The sequence below is a fragment of the Hermetia illucens genome, chromosome 2 (genome assembly GCF_905115235.1).
Source record: "Hermetia illucens chromosome 2, iHerIll2.2.curated.20191125, whole genome shotgun sequence".
In the NCBI taxonomy this organism is placed as follows: domain Eukaryota; kingdom Metazoa; phylum Arthropoda; class Insecta; order Diptera; family Stratiomyidae; genus Hermetia; species Hermetia illucens.
Genome location: NC_051850.1, coordinates 116,936,980 through 116,961,145, shown reverse-complemented (window position 1 = coordinate 116,961,145; position 24,166 = coordinate 116,936,980). Strand labels below are relative to the sequence as shown.

Sequence of the window (24,166 nt, the reverse complement as noted above, 5' to 3'; positions counted from 1 at the left end):
ATAGCATCTGCCTTCAAGCAACAATACATTTACGCTTAATTTAATAGGTTATGCATTATCTTCCACGAGCTAAGTTACACGGAACCAAAGCCAGAATATGCTTAACTTTCATCGAACGAAACCCTTTTTTCCCAATATGTATATCATCATCATCAATGGCGCAACAACCGGTACCCGGACTAGGCCCGCCTTAAGAAGGAACTCCAGACATTCCGGTTTTGCGCCGAGGTCCACCAATTCGATATCCCTAAAAGCTGTCTGGCGTCCTGACCTACGCCATTGTTCCATTTTAAGCAGGGTGTGCCTCGTCTTCTTTTTCTACCATAGATATTGCCCTTACAGACTTTTCGGGCTGGATCATCCTCATCCATACGGATTAAGTAAGCCGCCCACCGTAACCTATTGAGCCGGATTTTATCTACAACCGGACGGTCATGGTTTCGCTCATAGATTTCGTCGTTATGTAGGCTACGGTATCGTCCATTGTCATGTAGGGGGCCAAAAATTCCTTTAAGGATTCTTGTATCGAACACGGCCAAGAGTTCGCAATTTTTCTTACTAAGAACCCAAATCTCCGAGGAATACATGAGGACTGGCAAGATCATTGTCTTGTACGGTAAGAGCTTTGATGAGACGTTTCGAGCTGAAGCTGAAATAGGCTCTATTGGCTGCCAACAATCGTGCGCGGATTTAATCATCGTCATTGTTATCGGTTGTGATTTTCGACCCTGGATAGGAGAAATTATCAACGGTCTCAAAGTTGCAATCTCCTATCTTTATTCTTCCCGTTTGACCAGTGTGGTTTGATGTTCTTGGTTTGTTGGTTTTCGGTGCTGACGCTGCCATCATATACTTTTTTTGCCTTCATTGATGTGCAGCCCAAGATCTCGCGCTGCGTGCTCGATTTGGATGAAGGCAGTTTGTACGTCTCGGGTGGTTCTTCCCATGATGTCAATATCGTCAGCATAGGCCACTAGTTGGATGGAATTAAAGATGATCGTACTCCTCGCATTTACCTCAGCATGGATGACTTTTCCAGGGCCAGGTTAAAGAGGACGCATGATAGCGCATCCCCTTGTTGGAGACTACTGTTGATGTCGAATGGTCTTGAGAGTAATCCTGCTGCTTTTATCTGGCCTCGCACATTGGTCAGGGTCAGCCTAGTCAGTCTTATCAATTTCGTCGGGATACTAGATTCTCTCATGGCTGTGTACACTTTTACCCTGGGTATGCTATCATAGGTGACTTTAAAGTCGATGAAGAGATGGTGCAGCTTATGGCCATATTTTAACAGTTTTTCCATCGCTTGCTGCACAGAGAAAATCTGATCTATTGTTGATTTGCCTGGAGTGAAGGCTCTCTGGTATAGGCCAACGATGTTCTGAACATATGGGGCTATCTGGCCTAGCAAGATAACGGAGAATATCTTATAGATGATACTCAGCAACGTGATAACTCTATAATTGCTGCACTGTGTGGTATCTGCCTTTTTATGTATGAGACAGATAATGCCTCGTTGCCAATCGTCAGGCATTGATTCGCTGTCCCATACCTTGAGCACAAGTTGATGAACCACTTGGTGTAATTGGTCGCCTCCATATTTAACCAATTCGGCTGTAATTCAATCGACTCCTGGCGACTTATGACTTTTAAGCCGATGAATTGCACGGACTGTTTCTCCTATACTTGGAGGTGGCAGTATTTGTCCGTCGTCTTCAGTTGGCTCATCAAACCCATCGCTATAATATACCCATTCTGTCGGAAATCAGATTTCCCTCTTTGTGTCTGAAGGATGAGCATCGAGATCTATAAGGCTTCATCCTGCTGACTTGTTGGTAAAACTTCCGCGCCTGGTGCGGTTGCTCCCTGTACTTTTCTAGCTCACAGACTTACTGGTTCTCCTTGGGATCCTTTTTCCGTCTATGAAGTCGTTTCTTCGGTCGACGGAGTTCGTGATAAGTCTCTGCGCGTGCCCGCGTTCTTTGAGAATGCAACATTACTCGGTATGCGGCATTCTTCCATTCTGTTGCCAGCTTACATTCATCGTCAAACCAGCCGTTCCGACTCCTTCTGCGGTTGGAGCCAAGTTTGTGGCCGTATCAATGGTAATGTTCTTCAGGTGGTTGTAAAGATCATTTGTTGATGCTGCATCTCCAGGTCCTCTGTTGACTGCGGTTATTGCGGCATCTATTTCCCTCTTATAGGTGTTGCGGAGGGCTGTGTTGTGGATGGCTTCAGTGTTAACTCTCATTTGATTGTCAAAGGGGATTCTGCGTGATGTTGTTATTCGAGCTCGGAGTACCATGCCAACGAGATAGTGATCCGAGTCTATATTGGCCCCCCCTATGCTTTGACATTCATCAAGGCTGAGAGATGGTGGCGTTCGATCAACACGTGGTCAATTTGGTTGAAAGTGGTCCCGTCTGGAGAGGCCCACGTATATTTGTTGACCCGTTTCCGCACAAACCAACTACTTCCAACAACTATTTCGTGTGACATTGCTAATTGAAGTAGTCCGTTATCATTTGTATTTTGGTGTAAGCTATCGCCTGAATACGGGCTCCATCCCTACTTGACTGTTCAAATCGCCAAGTATGATTTTGATATCATATCTAGGAGAGGCTTCGAGGGCTCGCTCTACTGCCTCGCAGAAGGTATCCCTCTCCGACTCTGCAGTCTCCTCTGTAGGAGCGTGAACGTTAATGAGGCTTATATTTCTAAATTTGCCTCGCAAGCGCAGAGTGCATTGCCTTTCGCTTGTGTTTTCAGAGCCGATAACAGCAGGTTTCATTTTTTGGCTGACTAAGAAACCTATTCCGAGGACATGGTTTACTGGATGTCAAATGCATCTCCTGTAACGTTGTTACTATATTGGGACAGGGTATCGGCTTGCTGCTCAGCAGCTTTATCTCTGTACAGGTAGCGCACGTTCCATGAGAAAATGCGGAAATCGTTATTCTGTTGTCGTTGCCGGGTTCGTCGTTGTGTAATCCGCCCAGTCCGAGGCTCCTGTTGTGGCTTCGTAACAAGTAGTTTTCCACGTAGGGTTGTCAGCCCTACCCAATCCCCAACCTGGAGGAGCAGGTGGTACAATTTGTCCCGTTTTTAAGCGCGGGAGACTCGCCTTCATCTTTCACCGTCTGCAGCTTTTCGTTAAGAAAGAGCTCCCAGCGGTCACCACGTGGAGGTGGAGATAGGGTTTGGTAGTAGAGCTGTTGGTGTGGGTTCAGCAGACATTTCCCAGGTTTTATGCTCCATTGTGGGTAACAATCCACGTTTCGCCCTGAGACCTATACTACCCTTTGACCACTATGTATATGGTCGCGAAAAACCTCTATTTGGTACATATCATGTTAACTGCTGATCCATATAATCGCGGCTGTCTGCCCGTACACAGGCGAAGTTCTCCATTTGTTATTTTCTCAGGTCGGGGTACCGGTATAACCCGGTGCAGACATGAACTGACGGAAAGTTAGAGCCAAATACACCCTCAATAATTTACTTCTACTTTTTAGACGAGAAATCTTTGCTCCGCTGATATAGTAGCTCCTTTTTGACCTGGCGGTTAAAAATTCACTGCATATCTTAAAAGACGACTGGAATAGAGAGATAGAGATTTGTCGGAAACGGCTAACAATTCTTGGAATCGAATTGATTTTTCGGTTACGATCGTAAGACTACCTCTGCATTGTCAGTACCTTTGCTCGAGCACACAGCATGCCATAAGTAAGTTAGGTTTCAACCGATTAAGGAATTGTTTTTGGAATGTGCGTAGCAAGAGAGACGTGAACATCGGTTTCGAACGAGACCATCACGTGATGACCGCTTGCATATAAGTTCACATCTTCTCGCCGCGGTCAAGAGTTTCAAACCCCGAGGGAGTGAGGGATGTTAACGGTAGACATCTCATCCACGATGACAAGCAGCAAAACCTGGCAAACTTCTACCCGGAGAGGCCACCAGACTTGACTGTCATCCGCGGAAAAGGGAAAGGCCAACATAATAACTAAAATTGTGGAAATAGTGGCGCCAGATTCAATAAACCCAAGGGAGGAAAAACCTCTAAAAGGAGCCGGCGAGGATGATATGATGATACGCTAATATTCTTAGGAAGGTCAACCCGATCTGGAACTGATGGACTTTTGGAAAAGCATAAGCTGACTCAAAAGTTTCCAAAAAGATTTTATGCTGCAGCTGAAGAAGTCTTCTGGTGAGGCGATTAAAAGTTTACTTAGCGAGATGGAGAACCTTTGAGATATGCTTAAGCAGACTATATGCAATAGTAAGCGAGAATGCTTTAAGGAACTTTGCGCGGGGGCAGTCTAAAACCTCTAGGAAATAGCGTATAGGTTGATCTTCTTCTCGATATAATGATGACACTCTTCACCCCGTATTAAGGGCAGTGAAAAAAGTATAAACAAACGTGAAACGTCTACTACATACTTGCCGTAACTGAGGAAGAACTTGCCGAGATCTGCTGGAAAATCATTGATAATAAAGCTTGCGCGTTAGATGTTGTCCCTATAAAGCCCTTAAATTCGCTATTAAGGCTAGACCCGACCGGTTTGTTCTGGATATGCAAGGTAGAAGAATTTTTGTTTAGGGATTACGGAGTCCTAAGTCCTCATCCACTTGATGTTGGGCCAAATGGAGAGCAACTTGCTCCCACTCTTTATGGTCCCCAGAGTCCCTCCTGTGAATAGATGAGGCAGCGTCTGATGAGTTTCCTCTGCCCTGGTACGAAGGCGGCTAGGGTTTCGTACCTTTCTAATAAGCTAGAAGAAGTTTAGCCCGCTGCGAGAAAAAGACGAAAACTACCTTTTTTCCCGAAGCCCCATAAGCAATCAGGACATCGATGATACCGGTCGATTTGCTTTATCCACACGGTGGGAAAGACAATCGAAAGGGATGCCCTATCGGAGCGACAGTTTGGTTTTCGTCGATCGACGCTGTAGACGTGGTTATAAGGCTGGCTTGAGATGCGATGTCCTCCAATAAATACTGTGTCGCGGTAGCATTGAACGTCAAAAATCTGTGCAATTCAGCCAGTTGGGAGTACTCTATTATCAACTTTATTTGAGCAGATATTGGCATGGAAGGTATTTCGGAATCCAGGCACCATATAGTGGTAGCATGCTGATTTTTTTCAGACTTTTCGGTTGAGTAGTTTCTGAGAATGAGTTCGTTAAAAAATTATCAATTTCGACCCCCCGCACTCCTCACCTCTCCAACAATCTCCGAGAAAATGCATGTTATGGAAAGACAGACAGACTTGTAAGGAGTGACCAGATCTCCGATCAGACGCGACCCCAACTGATGTGTAGTTATGTGTTCTTGTGCTTTTCTTTTCTGACTAGACATGAGCCAGTGTTTGTTCATCTCAGGTGCGCGGACCAAAGCGGCTATGGGAAGGATACCCAGAACATAAACCACTATAAAAGACATGAGAAGGAGGAAACTTACCGTGCAGGGGCTCGGAACCCCAGTAACGGCGGCTGTTGGGAGCGAGTCGATATCCCTGGACCGCAGTGCCTCGGTGGTGGACAACTTGGCCATCGTGGCATCTAATGCTATAAGTAGTTCAAGCGAAGTACCACTTTACCAAGAACACTAGTAACTAAATCGAAGAAGGTTGAATTGAGAGCAGATCGTCGGACGACGAAAATATTAACAACACCGACCACACATATTCAAGAGGAGGAGCAGCAGGAGGTACTCCAGGACCAGGAAAAAGACCCATTCGGAAGAAGTTCGTGAACTTTGAGATCTCCAACAATGCCAAACATCATAAAAGATAAAACGGAGGGAAGGTCAATGAATGCCAAATGTGAAGGACTAGTAGAGCCTTGAAGCAAAGGAATTACCCTTCACACAGCTTGGTGCAAAAATAGTTGAGCTGTCTGAGTTCATTGAGGACAAGCACAACGTGCACCAAGCCATAAAAAATATGGTGAGAGCTATTAGAGTGGTCTACAACAAATCGCAGCAGGAGGAACGAAATTCCAAGGGCAAGTCGAAATCTGTTGCCCAAACGGTTCACCAGGGGCTCGACCCAGGTGACACCTAATTATTATTAAGTATTACAATCAACTTGCCACTAAACGAGAGGGTGCGGGAAAAGATGAACTAAAAATTCCGAAGAGAGAAAGCAGGTCCCCCAAGTGCGAGCTCCGGCAATCTAATCGGCAAAATCCAAGGGGAATGAAAACGGTGGATGGGCCAAGGCTGTTAATAAAAAGCCGAAGAAAAAAGCAAAATTGCAAATTCGCCCAAAAGCAATTATGATCTCCAGCAATGGAAGTTTATCCTACGAGGAGATACTGAAAAAGGTCAAAGCTGACACTGACCTAAAAGATTTATCTCATTTCGCGAATTCTAAAGCGTGCAATAGGGACCCTAAATGCTTATTGTGCGAAGGAAGTGAGGGGCGGGATTACCGGCATATTGCCGCAAATGCTCAGTGCTCAGAATTTCGGAAGACGTTGATTTCAATGAAAAAATGAGGTTTTGTTTAAATAAACCTCAATCATTACAGGGTCGCTCAAGATTTACTCGAGGAGACCACCTACGAATCCGAGGTGGAAATTGCCATCATTAGCGAACCCTATAGAAACCGTCATGGTGGTGTATGGGTTACAGATTCAACTTGTGGAGCGGCGATATGAGCATGCGGTCGACAAGCCATACTAAGAGCCAGATATACAGCGGCTTGTGGAGGCGAAAATAAACGGGGTATATGTGTGCAGCTGTTACGCCAAGTCTGACACCGCCCGAATTCGAGGAAATGCTTGACAGTCTTGTTCTTAACGCAAGGGGTTGTAGTCTAAGGGTGATTGCTGGTGACTTCAATGCTTGGGTCCGTGAATGGGGTACCAGAGAGATAAGTGCAAGGCGTCGCAGTTTATTAGACGCCTTTGCATAGTTGGATATAATTCTGGCCAACGGAGATAATGTAAACACCTTTCAGAAAGGGAGGTCTGCTTCAATCGTAAACCTTCTTTGGGCTATGAGTGAAGTCATCGGGTAAAAGACCATCATGCACGAAACTGATAAAAATGTCTAGCTGGTCTGCTAAAAGTCTGGGTTTGAGCAGACCTTCGTAGAGGTGTGGTTAAACCAACCTAATAAAGCAGGCACCTCTACGGAAAGAGCAGTGCATGTGGCCCAATGCATCGCCAATCCCTGTGACGCGTCCATGCCTAGGAGGTGCTCATTTTCCAGTAGAAGACCAAACTACTGGTGTAATGCTGAACTGGCCCAGCCTTCGATCAGCCTATCACCGAACTAGAAGAGCGGCTCAGAGGGCGGTAGGCAGAATCGACTATGGGCAAGAAAAGCGCGCCTGTAAGGAAGCCCGCAAAACCCTCAAGCTCGCCATCCAACGTAGCAAGGGGAAATGCTTTAAGGAGCTCTCTTCGGAAGGGGACGCAAACCCGTGGGGGAGCGCCTATAGAATCGTGATGGGGCGATTCAGAGGCCGATCAACTCCGCACATCACATGTCCTTCACTGTTGTTAAAAATTATCCAGGGTTTATTCCCCCAGCAAGAGGAGGGCACAGGCAGCTTCCTGCGGCCTTTGAATGTGACGGTAATACCGCCAGTCACCAGTGAGGAGCTGCTGGAGATCTGCGTTAGAATAGGAGATAACAAAGCTCCGGGTCTGGATGGCATGCCGAATAGGGCCCTTAAGCTTGCCGTGAAATCAAAGCCGGACATGTTCGCTAAGTTGTTCGAAGCGTGCATGTCCGAGGGGATATTTCCAGCATCATGAAAGCGGCAGAAGTTAGTGCTACTGTCTAAGGCTGGCAAACCCCCAGGTGAGCCAATCTCCTACAGACCTATTTGTTTTTTGGACACTGTGGGGAAAATGCTAGAGCAAGTAATCTATAATAGAATACTCGCGGTTATTGAGAGCCAGGGGGCCTCTCAGATCGGCAGTATGTTTTCCGTAAAGCCAGATCAACTATCGATACCATCAAAATGGTTGCTGGCTTGGCCGAAGATGCAATCCAAGGAAAGGGTAGTACTAGCAAGTATTGCGTGGTGGTTACCCTGGATCTGAGTAATGCATTAAATTCGGTCAAATGGAGCCTAATACGGTATTCCCGCAACAGCGAAGGCTTTGGTATGACACTGATGACGGATCCCAGAAGTACGTCGTCTCTGTGGGTGTCTCGCAGGGTTCCGTACTGGTCCCATTGCTGTGGAATATGATGTATAATACAACGATGTACTTCATCTAGCCCTCCCGGAGGAAGCCACGGTGGTGAGTTACGCCGACGATATAGCGCTGGTTGTGGTCGGAAAGCACCTCGAAGATACTGAGTCATTCTATCTAGGGAGTTGTAGCCTGGCACTTGCGGAGGAAAAAACGGAAGCGTCTGACATCACCAAGCGCCGTAAAAGAAATTATACCCGTATTCAAATTGGGAATCATATCTTCACTTCTAAGCCTTCCATCAAATACATTGGAGTGATGATACACGGGAAGCTTAGCTATAAGCAACGCGTGCAGTATGCTCATGGCAAAGCATTCACTGCAAGTGTAGCCCTAGCAAGGATGATGCCGAATGTAGGAGGGCTGTGGTATGCTTCCTGGTGGCTTATAGCTAGGGTAGAGAGTTCAATCCTGCTCTATGCAGCCCCAGTTCGAGGAAAGGCATTGCAGGTCACATTTATCGCTAACAAACTGAGTTCAGTCTACAGAAGAACAGCCCTAAGGGTGTGCTCGACATTCAGGGCAGTTTCAGATGATGCAGCATTCGTCATCTCTGGAATGATGTCCATTGACATCTTGGCATATGAGATGACGAATATTCACAATGCGAAGTCTATCTCTCCTCTATCGCAGACGAAGAACGCCGAAAGGGAGAGATCTCCAAATAGATGGCAAGAGGCTTGGGAATGCTCGGAAAAGGGTCGGTGGACACACAGACAGACAGATGCCACGTCCTGCACCAAGGAAAAATTTCGAAGGATTTTGAGGCCCAAAGCGGAGTCCGCCAAGGTTGCATCTTGTCACCGATATTATTTCTTCTTGTTATCGGTGATGTTCTTCATGCTGCCTTGTCCAGAGGACGTGGAGGAGTTCAGTGGACGATGACATCTTCTTGCTCTCTCACCGGGTTATGGATCTTTTTGGAGTAGGGAAGGGGAATGCGCTTACGCGCAGATTGTTTGATTCTCGCAACGGTATGCAGTCGTACTACCGAGTAAACCAACCCCACTCAATTAGCAGGGTCACACGAAATGGTTGTTGGAAGTAGTTGGTTTGTGCGGAAACGGGTCAACAAATATACGTGGGCTCCTCCAGACGGGACCACTTTCAACCAAATTGACCACGTGTTGATCGAACGCCGCCACCTCTCAGCCTTGATGAATGTCAGAACATATAGGGGGCCAATATAGACTAGGATCACTATCTCGTTGGCATGGTGCTCCGAGCTCGGCTAACAACATCACGCAGAATCCCCTCTGACAATCAGATGAGAGTTAACACTGAAGCCATCCACAACACAGCCTTCCGCGACACCTATAAGAGGGAAATAGATGCCGCAATAACCGCAGTCAACAGAGGACCTGGAGATGAAGCATCAACTAATGATCTTCACAACCACCTGAAGAACGTTATCATGGATACGGCCACAAATATACTTGGCCCCAGCCGCAAAAGGAGTTGGAACGGCTGGTTTGACGATGAATGTAAGCTAGCAACGGAACGGAAGAATGCCGCATACCGAGTAATGTTGCATTCTCAAAGAACACGGGCAGGCGCAGAGAGTTATCACGAACTCCGTCGAGCGACTTCACAGACGGAAAAAGGAAGCCTGGGAGAACCAACAAGTCTGTGAACTAGAAAAGTACAGGGAGCAACCACACCAGGCGCGGAAGTTTTACCAACAAGTCAGCATCGATGCTCATCCTGCCGAGACAAAGAGGGAAATCTGATTTCCGACAGAATGGGCATATTAGAGCGATGGGTTGAGTACTTTGATGAGCTACTGAACAACCAGAACATCGGCGAGTTGGAGGTCCCGCCAACTGAAGACGACGGACAAATACTGCCACCACCCAGTTTAGGAGAAACAGTCCGTGCAATTCATCGGCTAAAAAATCATAAGTCGCCAGGAGCCGATGGAATTACAACCGAATTGGTTAAATATGGAGGTGACCAGTTACACCAAGTGGTTCATCAACTTGTGCTCAAGGTACGGGACAGCGAATCAATGCCTGACGATCGGCAACGAGGCATAATCTGTCTCATACATAAAAAGGGAGATATCACACAGTGCAGCAGTTATAGAGGTATCACGTTGCTGAGTACCATCTATAAGATATTCTCCACTATCTTGCTAGGCCGGATAGCCCCATACGCCCAGAACATCATTGGCCCATACCAAAGAGGCTTCACTCCAGGCAAATCAGCAACAGATCAGATTTTCTCTCTGCGGTAGGCGATGGAAAAACTGTTGGAATATGGACAACAGTTGCACTATCTGTTCATCGACTTTAAAGTCGCCTATGATAGCATAGCCAGGGTAAAACTGTACACGGCCATGAGAGAATTCGGTATCCAGACGAAATTAATAAGACTGACTAGGCTGACCCTGACCAATGTGCGAGGCCAGATAAAAGCAGCAGGATCCCTCTCAAGACCATTCGACATCAACAACGGTCAACGACAAGGGGATGCGCTATCATGCGTCCCCTTTAACCTGGCCCTGGAGAAAGTGATCTGTGATGCTGAGGTGAATGCAAGAGGTACGATCCTCTTCAAGTCCACCCAACTACTGGCCTATGCTGACGATATCGACATCATGGGAAGAACCACCCGAGACGTACAAACTGCCTTCATCCAGATCGATCAGGCGGCGCGAGATCTTGGGCTGCACATCAATGAAGGCAAGACAAAATATATGGTGGCAACGTCAGCACCGAAGACGAATCAACCAACAATATCAAACCGCACTGGTCAAACACAAACACGAACAAGAACAAGGATAGGAGAATACAACTTTGAGACCGTCGACAATTTCTCCTATCTAGGGTCGAAAATCACAACCGATAACAACTACGATGATGAAATCCGCGCACGGTTGTTGTCAGCCAACAGAGCCTATTTCAGCTTACAAAGACTGTTCCGCTCGAAACGTCTCACCATGGGGTCAAAGCTCTTACTGTACAAGACTATGATCTTGCCAGTCCTCATGTATTCCTCGGAAACTTGGGTTCTTAGCAAGAAAAATTGCGAACACTTGGCCGCGTTCGAGAGAAGAATCCTCCGAAGAATTTTTGGCCCCCTACATGAGGATGGACGATTCCGTAGCCTACACAATGACGAAATCTATGAGCGATACCATGACCGTCCGGTTGTGGATAAAATCCGGCTCAATAGGTTACGGTGGGCGGGTCACTAAATCCGTATGGATGAAGATGATCCCACCCGGAAAGTCTATAAGGGCAATATCTATGGTAGGAAAAGAAGACGAGGCAGACCCTGCCTAAGATGGAGCGATGGCGTGGGCCAGGACGCCAGACAGCTTTTAGGGATATCGAATTGGTGGACCTCGGCGCAAAACCGGGATGTCTGGAGTTCCTTATTAAGGCAGGCCTAGACCGGATACCGGTTGTTGCGCCGTTGATGATGATGAATGTCAAAAAACTGGCTTCTGCTATTTGGGTGTTCGTTATTTTGCGAGTGTCTACTAGACAATGCTCAACTATCTCAATGTAAATGAATCACAATTTCAACTTACTTGAAATTTACACGCCTCCTTGAATTATCTTCCACGGGCTTATTCTCGAAGATCCAATTGATTTCGGCCCTTTTCACAGATGACACCTTACAAATCAACTCGACGTCATCGTCTTCCTTCACTTTCACTTCCTTCTCCGTTATGTTAACTTTAGGTTTCAGCTTATCTAAAACAATTCAAATTATTGTGAATATGTCAACAGTCCATCTTAGATTTTCTTTGAATTCTGCTGGCTACATACCCCCTTCAACCGCATTGATATTTGTGGATACCAAATATTTTACCGCATTCCCATCTGAGTCGAAACCTCTAACGTAAATTTTGAAAGTGTCCAACGGCAATTCAAAGGGAGTAGTCACATGTATACATAAATCTGGATCACAATTTGAAGGATCCAAAACTCGCAAGGTATGATTCGCATGGGACTTTTCCATTTTCGGAGTGACTATCACGAGTTCAGCATGGGTGAATGTGTGGTTTCTCTTATTCTTCCATACAAATACGGATAGATAATTTGTGATATCTGAAATTTATGAACTGAGTACTGCTTTAGAGACGCTTCAAATTTCACCTTTTATAGGACTGGGGGCTGTATCTGAAAATTCTTCAGGAACAATAAACGAAAACCCGTAGCGGACAAGAATGTCACTCATGCCTGAAATTTTGATGGAATGAGGTGAGGAAGATGAGGTGGTGATATTCCATTTTCCACTTTCTGGATTGTCCACCTTGACCATCTGAAAAAGTCAATGATTCTTTTAAAGCAAGTTCAGTTTATATGCAATATACGTATACCACATTTACCTTTACTTTTTTTAAGTTCAATACAGTTTTCACGTCTTTGCTCAGTTCCTTACGTGGATCATAAACGTCAATTTTGGGGTCATCCCCCGACACCGTTGCAGAAATTTTTTTCATGGCTGAGTCCACAAATATATCAAAATCGTGTGTTCCTCCTGCTTCTGAGTAAATTGATTCAATCGGTATTAGGCCGGTATCTAGGACTTCTGCAATGCTTCTTATTACCTGTGGCAATCAATTAAGTGATGAAATAACGTGAGATAGTTGCTTCGACCTTCAAAAGGGTGAACGAGAAAGGCGGACTTTTTGGTTAGGGATTTAGGGAGCCCGGAATCAGGATACACTTAATGGTGAATGGATCAAACGGGGAGAAATTTTCCCCACTTCCTTCTTTCTTTTGTGCTTAGATCCCATGCTATCAGACTCATCACGTAGGTAAAATTGCCACGCATGTCGTGATTGTGATTATATAAGAGGGGGTGATTATCATCTATGATATAATAATAATAATCGGTGGCACAACAATCCATATTGGATCAGGGCCTTGAAGTGTGTTAGAGCACTTCATTCAAGACCGTAACGGTACACTAGGAGGCAATGTGGTCAGCATTGCGCTCGCCCGAGATTATTACCCTGATTTGACTCAGGTACTCATTCACAGCTGAGTCGACTGGTATCCGACGTCAAATCACGATACAAATTCCACTGCCACCAGTGAGATTTGAACCGTGACCTTCCGTACGACAGCCTTGCGCTCTAACCACTCAGCTATCCGGACACACAATTATCATCTATAGCCCCTTTGAATCACGCTGCTCCTAGCAGTTTTATGTTTAGATTTACCTTGAAATTATGTAACATTCTTGGCAGATGAGAGCCGAATTACTATGTGGAACGAACTAAACCGTCAATTCAACTGTTGTAAAGTTCGAATTGGGTGCATCCCTCATTCAAACTTCTCCGCTGTGGTGGGGGTGGTAGGTCAATGAATACTTCAACGGTAAACTAGTGTACGGTAGCAAAATATACATAGATGATTAGCTTACACTTTTTACTAAATTGTCCTATATCGAAGGGCGGAAAACCCGCTCACTGGTCTATCATCAACTGTTGTTAGTTGTTGGCCCTCTCTTTATGGAATATGCGGCCTTGCATATAGTTTATCCTCGACACAAACTCAGCGCCAAGATGCAGCTTCGGTTTCGTGGTGTCATGAAGAAAACTTATTGACTCCGTCGAATAATGAAATATGATGTCATCTTGCGCTTTACCTACCTTTACGTAACTCCACCAAGTGACCTGGCTTCTCGTTCACCAAATGATGACAAGGGGGGTACGGAGTACGAGAACGTGCAATAAAGTCACTTGGGTTTCAACTAATCGACGAAGTACATCCAACCAAATCGAAAACATTGCGTAACAAAAGAGATATCGGTTTTAAAATATGGATGAGTACTAAGTTTGAAGTTTTTTTTCCGGCACTACCTAAGTCGCCGGCTATTCCGAAGAGGCCTCACAAGATATGGCTGATTGCTAAATCGCTGAAACGTGCCGAGAATGTAACGGTCTAAAGACAAGACTCTATTAATCGTTACGAACCTGACGAAATGATTACTGGAAATATCTGATTTATGCGGGAATCGGTCCACAATAAAACATGGGTCTCTCCAGATGAGACTACTTTGAAACAATTTAATCAAACGCCCCCACCTCTCAGCCTTGATGAATGTCAAAAAATAGGGGGGCCCATATAGGCTCGAATCACTAACTCATTGCCATGGCGCTCCGAGTTCGACTAACAACACCACCTTGAGTCCCCTATGACAGTCAGATGAGTGAAAATTTCTTCCTAGCACCTAAAGCGGGTTTCACTCCGGACAACAATTATCACGTAACTGAGAACAATAAAATAAAAAGAATATGACTTGGAACCCGTTGATAATTTTTTCTTGTTAGGGTTGAAAAACACAACCGATGACAACTTGTTCCGCTGGAAACGTCTTACCATAGGTTCAAAGCTATCACTATACAAGACAATTATTTTCCTAGTTCTTATGCATTTCTTGGAACCTTGGGTGGGGGGAGGGGAAGAATTCTCCGAAGGATTGATGATTCCGTACCTTAATAACGACGAAATTTATAAGCGGTACCTCTGGTTGTGGATCAAATCCAACTCAACAGATTGCCGCCCATAGTCACTAAATCCGTATTGGTGAGTATGATCCAGCCCGAAAAGGACAATATCTATGATGGAAAAAGAGACGCCGACCCTGCCTCAGATAGAGCAATGGCCTAGGCAAGGATGTCAGAACAGCTTTTGGGGATGCCAAATTGGTAGACCTTGGTACGAAACTAACAACAGCCGTATTTCGTATGCCTTGTGTTACTGTTGTCTTGTGACGCCTTATGTATTACGTTGTACCGAAAGTAATAGGTGATTGGTGAAAAGGTTTCGTTGTGGTTCTCCGCACCGAGTTGATTCCAGTCAAGCCGTTGAGGAGTGCCGGCTTCTTGTATTCGAGAAGAACGATCAGACCTGCAATGGGACTCGTCTGAAGTGCCTCTTACCACGGAATCTCACCGGCGGTAATTGAATACCATGAAAATCGGGATAGCTTTCTGAGGGCGTATGTTTCAGGAGAATTCCTGGAAGATGTGTTCTTGGGCCGGTTTTCAGCAAATCAACCCGTGCCCCAAGACAACCATGAGATTCTGCCTATATGGTAGGTACGCACGTTAAACACCCCGAGCCTTTATTCCTTGTGGATAAAGTAATTGTAGCATATCGATGTGGACTGTGGGGGTGGGTTTACAGATCACACCTTCTCACTGAATTTCGTGACAATCGGTTTAGCCGTTTTCGGCACGTGGATAGGCAGAGAACAAACTCGATTCGGGGCTCCTAGGCTCCCAAAAAACAAAAAAGGCATATCATCCGCTTGGAGGAAGGGGCCCGAGACCTCGGTGGGCAGGAAAATAGTGCCTAAAACACCAGCGCTGCCAAGGAAGCCGATGTCTTATCAAAAGGTACACAACAGTGTACCAAATTCAAAGATAAAGGAGAAATGTAAGCAGGATGGGAAGGAGCTAAAAGGGAGGTCTCATGCTAGAATTTAGCCGAAGGTTTCCACAGCTATGTCAAAAATTTATTTGGAGAAAGTGCTGCCGTGTGTGTTCAAAAGCATGAGATCGTTATACTGTGCAAGGACCTAGATGAGATCTCTCCTAAAGTGAAAATCGCCACTGGTAGTTCCAGTTTCACCACTTGCAGAAGGCATCCATTGAACGTCTTAGAAAGGTGTATGGAGGTTCACGGACGGCGACCATTCCGCTATCAGCAGAAGCAGCAATCAAGCTGCTGTTTGTTGGGAATGTTCTGATTGAAGGGATTGTCCGTAGCGTTAAAGAGAAAATCTCGTTGAAGAAATGCTACAAGTGTCTTTTGTAAGGGCATCCCTCTAGAAGCCCTAACGATAGTGTGTGGGTAGCCAATTATACAGGTGGGGTGGTTTTGTGGGCATATGGAGACCAAGCCAGGAATGTACGAGGCATATACGTCTTTAGTGGCTATGCTCCTCCAAGCCTGACATAGGCTATATTCGAGCGCATGTTGGACAACCAGTCACACCCTTGGAGAGAGCCCTCCATATCACAGAGTGTAGCGTGACGGCATGCGACTCATCGAGGCTGAGAGCTTATACTTCCCCCAATACAAAGCCCAACTGCTGGCGGAATAGTAAATTATATGATCTTCGGTCGGCGTGTCATCGGGCCAGACGAGCGGTATAGAGAACAATGGGTAGGATTAACAAAGAGATGAAGCAGCGTGCTTATAAGGAACCTGGGAGAAATCTTAACCTAGCTATACAGCGAAGCAAAAGGGTATGCTTCAACTCTGTGCAGAAGCGGATATGGACTCATGGGGAAGCGCCTATAGGTGCAATGGGAAATTTCAAAGGTCAGACAGCTCCGGAAATTATATGTCCCGATCTGCTACTGAAAATTGTTCAGGGGGGTTTGTTTGCTCAGGAGACCACAAGCGGTTACAGTCTACAGACACCTTTGGTGGTTGGTATAATACCCCCAGTAACAATAAAAGCAATACTGGAGATTTGCAGTAGACTGGGAGAAAACAATGCCCCGGGCTTCGAGGGTATACCAAACAAAGCCATTATGCCGGCTGTTAAGTGGATACCAGACATATTTGAAGAGTTGTTTGCAGCATGCTTGGCTGATGGAATCTTTCCCGAGATATGAAAAAGACAAAGGGTATTGTTGTTGCCTGAACCTCGTAAGCCTCCTAGTGAACCATCTGGACACCCAGGGGGAAATACTGGTGCGAATAATATATAACCCTATAACCCTTGGAAAATATGTTCAACTACACCAATTGGAACCTTACAAGGAGGTCTTTGGTGGCAGATGGTGTGCCCAGTTACTTAATTGCGCTCGCCGACAGCTATTTTCTGGTACGACACAGACAATGGGCCCAGAGAATATATTGTCCCACCGGGTGTTCCATAGGGCTCTGTGCTGGGACTGCTATTGTTGAAAATCATGTAAAATGATATGTCGAACATCCGAGTAGCTAGTGGGTTAAGCCGATGACAAACCGCTGCTATATTTGGTAAAAGATAATACTTTGCGGAAGAGGGGAGGTGTTTTTAGTGAACAAAAATTCGGCGCGCTGGAACATGTGTATCAGTGTCTTTGCAAGATTTCCACCTCCGGAAAAAAAAGACAGACTGACAGGCATTGAATCGATTTTAATAAGGTTTTATTTGACACTTTTGTGGAATTTTAGTCAAAAGCTAAGTTATTCTGCTGGAGGTCGTAATTAGAGTTTCCCAACTGCGGAACGTTTAGCGACGCGTGAATATATGAACCTCACCTTAATTTTCACTACTTTTTTTTTTACGAAAAATTACTAAAACAGACACTCCTAAAAATATGATGTAGTCTCAAATGTTGGTTCATATTCTTTGCAACTATGTACAGAATCATAATTCCAAATTTCATAAGGATCGGTTTATTACTTTTTGAGTCAGAATTTCCGCAAATGTGAAACGAATCGGGAATTCTGGAGCTGGGCGCTTCAGGTATGAAAGGTTTTGTTTGCTTCTTCTGTGAGTATATTTGAGTGTAGAATTATCCCTTTTGTGCGTAGCCTGTCATGTACATGAATTTAGCTGTCAGATTTAGTACTTCGGGTTGTAAATTTAAACGGTAAATACAACTTTGAGCTACTGTAACTTTGTTGCTAATAGTATGATTTTGATCACACTTGGGGATAATATGCTTCATATTATACAGGGTGCGGCAGCATAACTTCCTTTTTTAAAATGCGCGCCACTCAGTTAGTTGATGTCATAGCGGAACGCTAGTGGTCTCGTTCAAGAGAGGATACTGTAAAGTTTTGTCCCGACATGGTTCAGTCGCCATCATGCGTTGGAATAGTGAGGAGCATGCCTTTGCCGTTGAGGTTTACTTTTCAAGCGGATGTTCGGTTATTGCAACACAGCGTGTATTTCGGAATCATGCGCTACTGGGCTGACACCAACCCTCGAGAATTGCATCAAAAGCCTTTGCATTCACCCAAAGTCACAGTGTGGTGTGCAATTTCCTCAACTGGAATTATTGGTCCCTGGTTTTTTGAGGAAAATGAGGTTACAGTGACAGTGAATTGGGACCGGTATGTAAACATGCTACATAATTTTTTTTTTCCCGCGGCTAGAAAATTTGGATTTGGGGGACACTTGGTTCCAACAAGACGGTGCAACAGCACACACTTCAAGAGCATCGATGGCTGTTCTGAGGGAAGACTTTCCAGAGCCCCTTATCTCAATTAGAGGCGATTTGGAATGGCCGACACGCTCTCTCCATCTGTCCCCTTGTGATTTTTTTCTATGGGGTTTTTTGAAATCCCGTGTTTATGTGAACCGTCCAAGAACCCTACAAGATTTGAAGACCAACATCCAAGAAGGAATTGCCAACATAACACCTGCTATGCTAACAAGAGTCATGACAAACGCCAGAAATCGGTTTACGCAATGTATGGAGAATGGGGGACGTCACCTAACAGATTTGATCTTCAAAACAATGTAAATAAAAACTTTAGACATGTACCTACATTATAAAAAAATAAATATTTTCCGATGCATACAATAGTTTTTATTGAGTTTTGAAAAAAGGAAGTTATGTTGCCGCACCCTGTATTTTATACTATTACAACTCTAGGATAAACTTAAGGGGGGGTTTTACTCACTTTTCCAAAAAAATATGGTAATATACTATTATTAACTTAATTTGAACAGATGGACAGTATTTTGAGGCCTGGGCACCATATAGAGGCAGCTTCATGTTTTTCAGATTTTTCGGCTGGGTAGTTTCTCGGAATGGGTCCGTTAAAGAAATTATCACCTTCCACCCCTCCCACTCCTCGCATTTCTAACAAATCTCAAAACAAAGGCCGACTTCGAAAAATACTAATTTTGTTTACATCCCCCCCCCCCCCCCTAAATCTCAAGAAGAAGGATGTCACTCACCGCATGCCTGGGGGTGGATAGCAGGAAAAACCAGTAAGGCGGTGATATGGAGCTGCATAAGCCAACCTATAGTCGATGCGAAAAAACATCCAGAGGGCGGGTTCACCCATGCCAAGATTGGAGGGATATATATCTATAGCTGTTACGCAGCACCGAGCCTCACATTAAAGGAATTCACGTTATTGCTCGAGAAACTATCCTTCAACGCAAGTCGCTACAATCCCAAAGTCATAGCCGGTGACTTCAACGCATGGGTAGAAGAATGGGGTAGCAGAGAAACCACCGCAAGAGGACGCGCTGGAACGTGGTATTTGCCAATTCTGGGGGAGCCAACACATTCCGGAGGGGAGAATGCAATCGGTGGTAGACCTCACCTTCTTCAGTGATATTCTAATCAGAGACTTGCAGTGGCGTGTCAGCGAGGAGTACACACACGGCGATCATCAGGCTATCATCTCTCAAACCTCGCGAAGGAATATTATCATCATCATCATCATCAACGGCGCAACAACCAGTATCCGGTCTAGGCCTGCCTTAATAAGGAACTCCAGACATCCCGGTTTTGCGCCGAGGTCCACCAATTCGATATCCCTAAAAGCTGTCTGGCGTCCTGGCCCACGCCATCGCTCCATCTTAGGCAGGGTCTGCCTCGTCTTCTTTTCCTACCATAGATATTGCCCTTATAGACTTTCCGGGTGGGATCATCTTCATCCATACGGATTAAGTGACCCGCCCACCGTAACCTATTGAGCCGGATTTTATCCACAACCGGACGGTCATGGTATCGCTCATAGATTTCGTCATTGTGTAGGCTACGGAATCGTCCATCCTCATGTAGGGGGCCAAAAATTCTTCGGAGGATTCTTCTCTCGAACGCGGCCAAGAGTTCGCAATTTTTCTTGCTAAGAACCCAAGTTTCCGAGGAATACATGAGGACTGGCAAGATCATAGTCTTGTACAGTAAGAGCTTTGACCCTATGGTGAGACGTTTCGAGCGGAACAGTCTTTGTAAGCTGAAGTAGGCTCTGTTGGCTGACAACAACCGTGCGCGGATTTCATCATCGTAGTTGTTATCGGTTGTGATTTTCGACCCTAGATAGGAGAAATTGTCAACGGTCTCAAAGTTGTATTCCCCTATCCTTATTCTTGTTCGTGCTTGTGTTTGACCAGTGCGGTTTAATGTTGTTGGTTGATTCGTCTTCGGTGCTGACGTTGCCACCATGTATTTTGTCTTGCCTTCATTGATGTGCAGCCCAAGATCTCGCGCCGCCTGCTCGATCTGGATGAAGGCAGTTTGAACGTCTCGGGTGGTTCTTCCCATGATGTCGATATCGTCAGCATAGGCCAGTAGTTGGGTGGACTTGAAGAGGATCGTACCTCTTGCATTCACCTCAGCATCACGGATCACCTTCTCGGGTTCCAGGTTAAAGAGGACGCATGATAGCGCATCCCCTTGTCGTAGACCGTTGTTGATGTCAAATGGTCTTGAGAGTGATCCTGCTGCTTTTATCTGGCCTCGCACATTGGTCAGGGTCAGCCTAGTCAGTCTTATCAATTTCGCCGGGATACCGAATTCCCTCATGGCCGTGTACAGTTTTACCCTGGCTATGCTATCATAGGCGGCTTTAAAGTCGATGAACAGATGGTGCAACTGTTGTCCATATTCCAACAGTTTTTCCATCGCTTGCCGCAGAGAGAAAATCTGATCTGTTGCTGATTTGCCTGGAGTGAAGCCTCTTTGGTATGGGCCAATGATGTTCTGGGCGTATGGGGCTATCCGGCCTAGCAAGATAGTGGAGAATATCTTATAGATGGTACTCAGCAACGTGATACCTCTATAATTGCTGCACTGTGTGATATCTCCCTTTTTATGTATGAGACAGATTATGCCTCGCTGCCAATCGTCAGGCATTGATTCGCTGTCCCATATCTTGAGCACAAGTTGATGAACCACTTGGTGTAACTGGTCGCCTCCATATTTAACCAATTCGGCTGTAATTCCATCGGCTCCTGGCGACTTATGATTTTTTAGCCGATGAATTGCACGGACTGTTTCTCCTAAACTGGGTGGTGGCAGTATTTGTCCGTCGTCTTCAGTTGGCGGGACCTCCAACTCGCCGATGTTCTGGTTGTTCAGTAGCTCATCAAAGTACTCAACCCATCGCTCTAATATGCCCATTCTGTCGGAAATCAGATTTCCCTCTTTGTCTCGGCAGGATGAGCATCGAGGTGTATAAGGCTTCATCCTTCTGACTTGTTGGTAAAACTTCCGCGCCTGGTGCGGTTGCTCCCTGTACTTTTCTAGTTCACAGACTTGTTGGTTCTCCCAGGCTTCCTTTTTCCGTCTGTGAAGCCGCTTCTCCGCTCGACGGAGTTCGTGATAAGTCTCTGCGCGTGCCCGCGTTCTTTGAGAATGCAACATTACTCGGTATGCGGCATTCTTACGTTCCGTTGCTAGCTTACATTCATCGTCAAACCAGCCGTTCCGACTCCTTTTGCGGCTGGGGCCAAGTATATTTGTGGCCGTATCCATGATAACGTTCTTCAGGTGGTTGTGAAGATCATTAGTTGATGCTTCATCTCCAGGTCCTCTGTTGACTGCGGTTATTGCGGCATCCATTTCCCTCTTATAGGTGTCGCGGAGGGTTGTGTTGTGGATGGCTTCAGTGTTCACTCTCACCTGATTGTCAGAGGGGATTCTAGGTGGTATTGTTATTCGAGCTCGGAGCACCATGCCAACGAGATAGTGATCCGAGTCTATATTGGCCCCCCTATATGTTCTGACATTCATCAAGGCTGAGAGGTGGCGGCGTTCGATCAACACGTGGTCAATTTGGTTGAAAGTGGTCCCGTCTGGAGAGGCCCACGTATGTTTGTGGACCGCTTTCCGCGCAAACCAGGTACTTCCAACAACCATTTCGTGTGACCCTGCTAATTGAATAGTCCGCAGTCCGTTATCATTTGTTTTTTCGTGTAAGCTGTGGGAGCCAACGTATCGCCTGAATACGGGCTCCTTCCCTACTTGGCTGTTAAAATCCCCAAGTATGATTTTGATATCATATCTGGGACAGGCTTCGAGGGTTCTTTCTACTGCCTCGTAGAAGGTATCCTTCTCCGACTCTGCAGTCTCCTCTGTAGGGGCGTGAAGGAATATTATGAAGCCATTAAAACGAATAACGATGAGTTGTGTAACCAAGAAATTCGACGCAGAAATGTTCAAGGAAGTACTTCTGGAAGATACATTGCTATCGGGAAGCGCACAAAAAAAAGTTTCACTATGCCTCGACGTAGCACTTTCCGAAGAAATCCTATATTTTTTTTTAAATTTAGAAATTGAGAAATGCTGGAAAAAGTGCCTCAAAGCTAGGAGACGCTCCCAGCCCAGAAGAAACCGACCTGAGTTCGCGAAGCTACACGTGCAATATAAAAATTGCGAGAAAAAAATTGCAAGTAGCTATCGCAAAGAGTAAATCCGAACATTTCAAGTGGATGTGTACTGAAGCTGACTTTGACCCATGTGGTGGCGCATATTGGTCGGTGATGTCATCACTAAAAGGGGAGCGCTGCCCACCGATTACTTGTCCAGAGTTGTTCCAGACTATAGTGAACACTCAATTCCCAATAGATGTGAATTGTGCAAGTCTGCCTGCAGTACATTTACATCCCGACGAAGTTCCGGTAGTGGTAAATGAGGAGGTTCTAGACGCAGCGAAAAGATTGACTGAAAAAAAGACTCCAGGACCGGATGGAATTTCTAATAATGCCCTGAAAGTAGCCGTCATGATAGCGCCAGGTATGTTTGCCCAAGTTTTGACGGGATGCCTGAGGAAAAGAGAATTCCCCGGGCAATGGAAGCAACAAAAGCTAATACTCATTCCGAAGGTAGGTAAACCATTGGGTGACCCCTCCTTGTATAGACCGATATGTCTCGTCAATACCATAGGCAAACTATTCGAACGGGTAATATATAACAGACTGTTCGTTGTTGCGGAAAAGGAAGGAGACCTTTCCGGCAAACAATTCAGATTTCGTAAGGCGAAATCAACTGTCGACGCAATCAGCATGCTGGCTGGTTTGGCTCAGATTGCAATAGAAGAATGAAAATGCTGCTCAGTAATAAGCCTCGACGTAAGAAATGCGTTCAATAGTGCAAAATGGAAAAAATCATCGACAAGATACAGGCTCCGAAGTACATTGGACGCATTGTGGATGAGTGTCTCCTTGGAAGAAGACTTTACTTCGACTCGGACGATGGGCTAAAAATATTCCCGACAACTTGCGGAGTGCCACAGGGTTCTGTCCTGGGTCCTTAGTTATGGGGTTAGTTATGTATAATGGAGTTTTGACGCTACGCCTACAGGACAACATGACAACTATTGGCTTCGCTGATGATATCAAAATAACAGTGGTTGCAAAGCACCAAGACGACATCGAGATCTATGCAAATGAAGCGATATGGGAGATCAATTCCTGGTTGAGAAATTCTGGCCTTCCACTTGCAGAACATAAAACAGAAGTAGTTCTCATTAGCAAGAGAAGAAAGAATACAACTGTGCAAATCAAAATTGGCGAAAAATCAATTTACTCCCAATCATCGCTCAAATACTTGGGAGTAATTATTGACAGAAGACTCAACTTCAAAAGACACATTGAGTACGCTGCAACTAAAGCGTCTCCCATCGCTGCAACGATTTGGGGGATACTACCGAATATTGGTGGACCAAAACAAGGTCGACCTCTTCTGCTTTCTAGGGCAGTCAGCTCCGTGCTGCTCTTCGCAGCTCCAGTTCCTGTTCTTGTTCTGAATAACAAAGTGAACTGCCGAAAATTTGGAATGGCGTATTGGCTAAGTGCAATTCGCGTATGCAATGCGTATCGGACAATATCAGGAGAAGCAGCATATGTACTAGCAGGGATGCTCCCCATAGACATCTTGGCGAATGAAGGTCGGCGACTCTATGAAAAAACGCGCATTTCGACGGCAGCTGGCACGGTGGGAATCTATCGACGGGTGGCAAAAGCTATGGCACGAGTGACAAGCTGCTCGTTGGGCATACCGCATC

At 45.5% G+C, this 24,166-nt stretch overlaps 1 protein-coding gene across 2 annotated transcripts in view; it reads right to left on the bottom strand.

Annotated features, from left to right (window-relative positions):
* The window catches only part of LOC119650204 (hemicentin-1-like), a 135,503-nt gene that overhangs the window by 94,464 nt on the left and 16,873 nt on the right, over positions 1–24,166 (bottom strand). For both annotated transcript variants that reach the window (XM_038052770.1, XM_038052771.1), the window contains exons 4-7: positions 12,562–12,783; positions 12,329–12,494; positions 11,999–12,280; positions 11,758–11,923 (exon numbers count right to left, since the gene is read on the bottom strand). In XM_038052770.1, the coding sequence (XP_037908698.1) occupies positions 11,758–11,923; positions 11,999–12,280; positions 12,329–12,494; positions 12,562–12,783 (836 nt within the window). The remainder of the gene's footprint in view (positions 1–11,757; positions 11,924–11,998; positions 12,281–12,328; positions 12,495–12,561; positions 12,784–24,166) is intronic.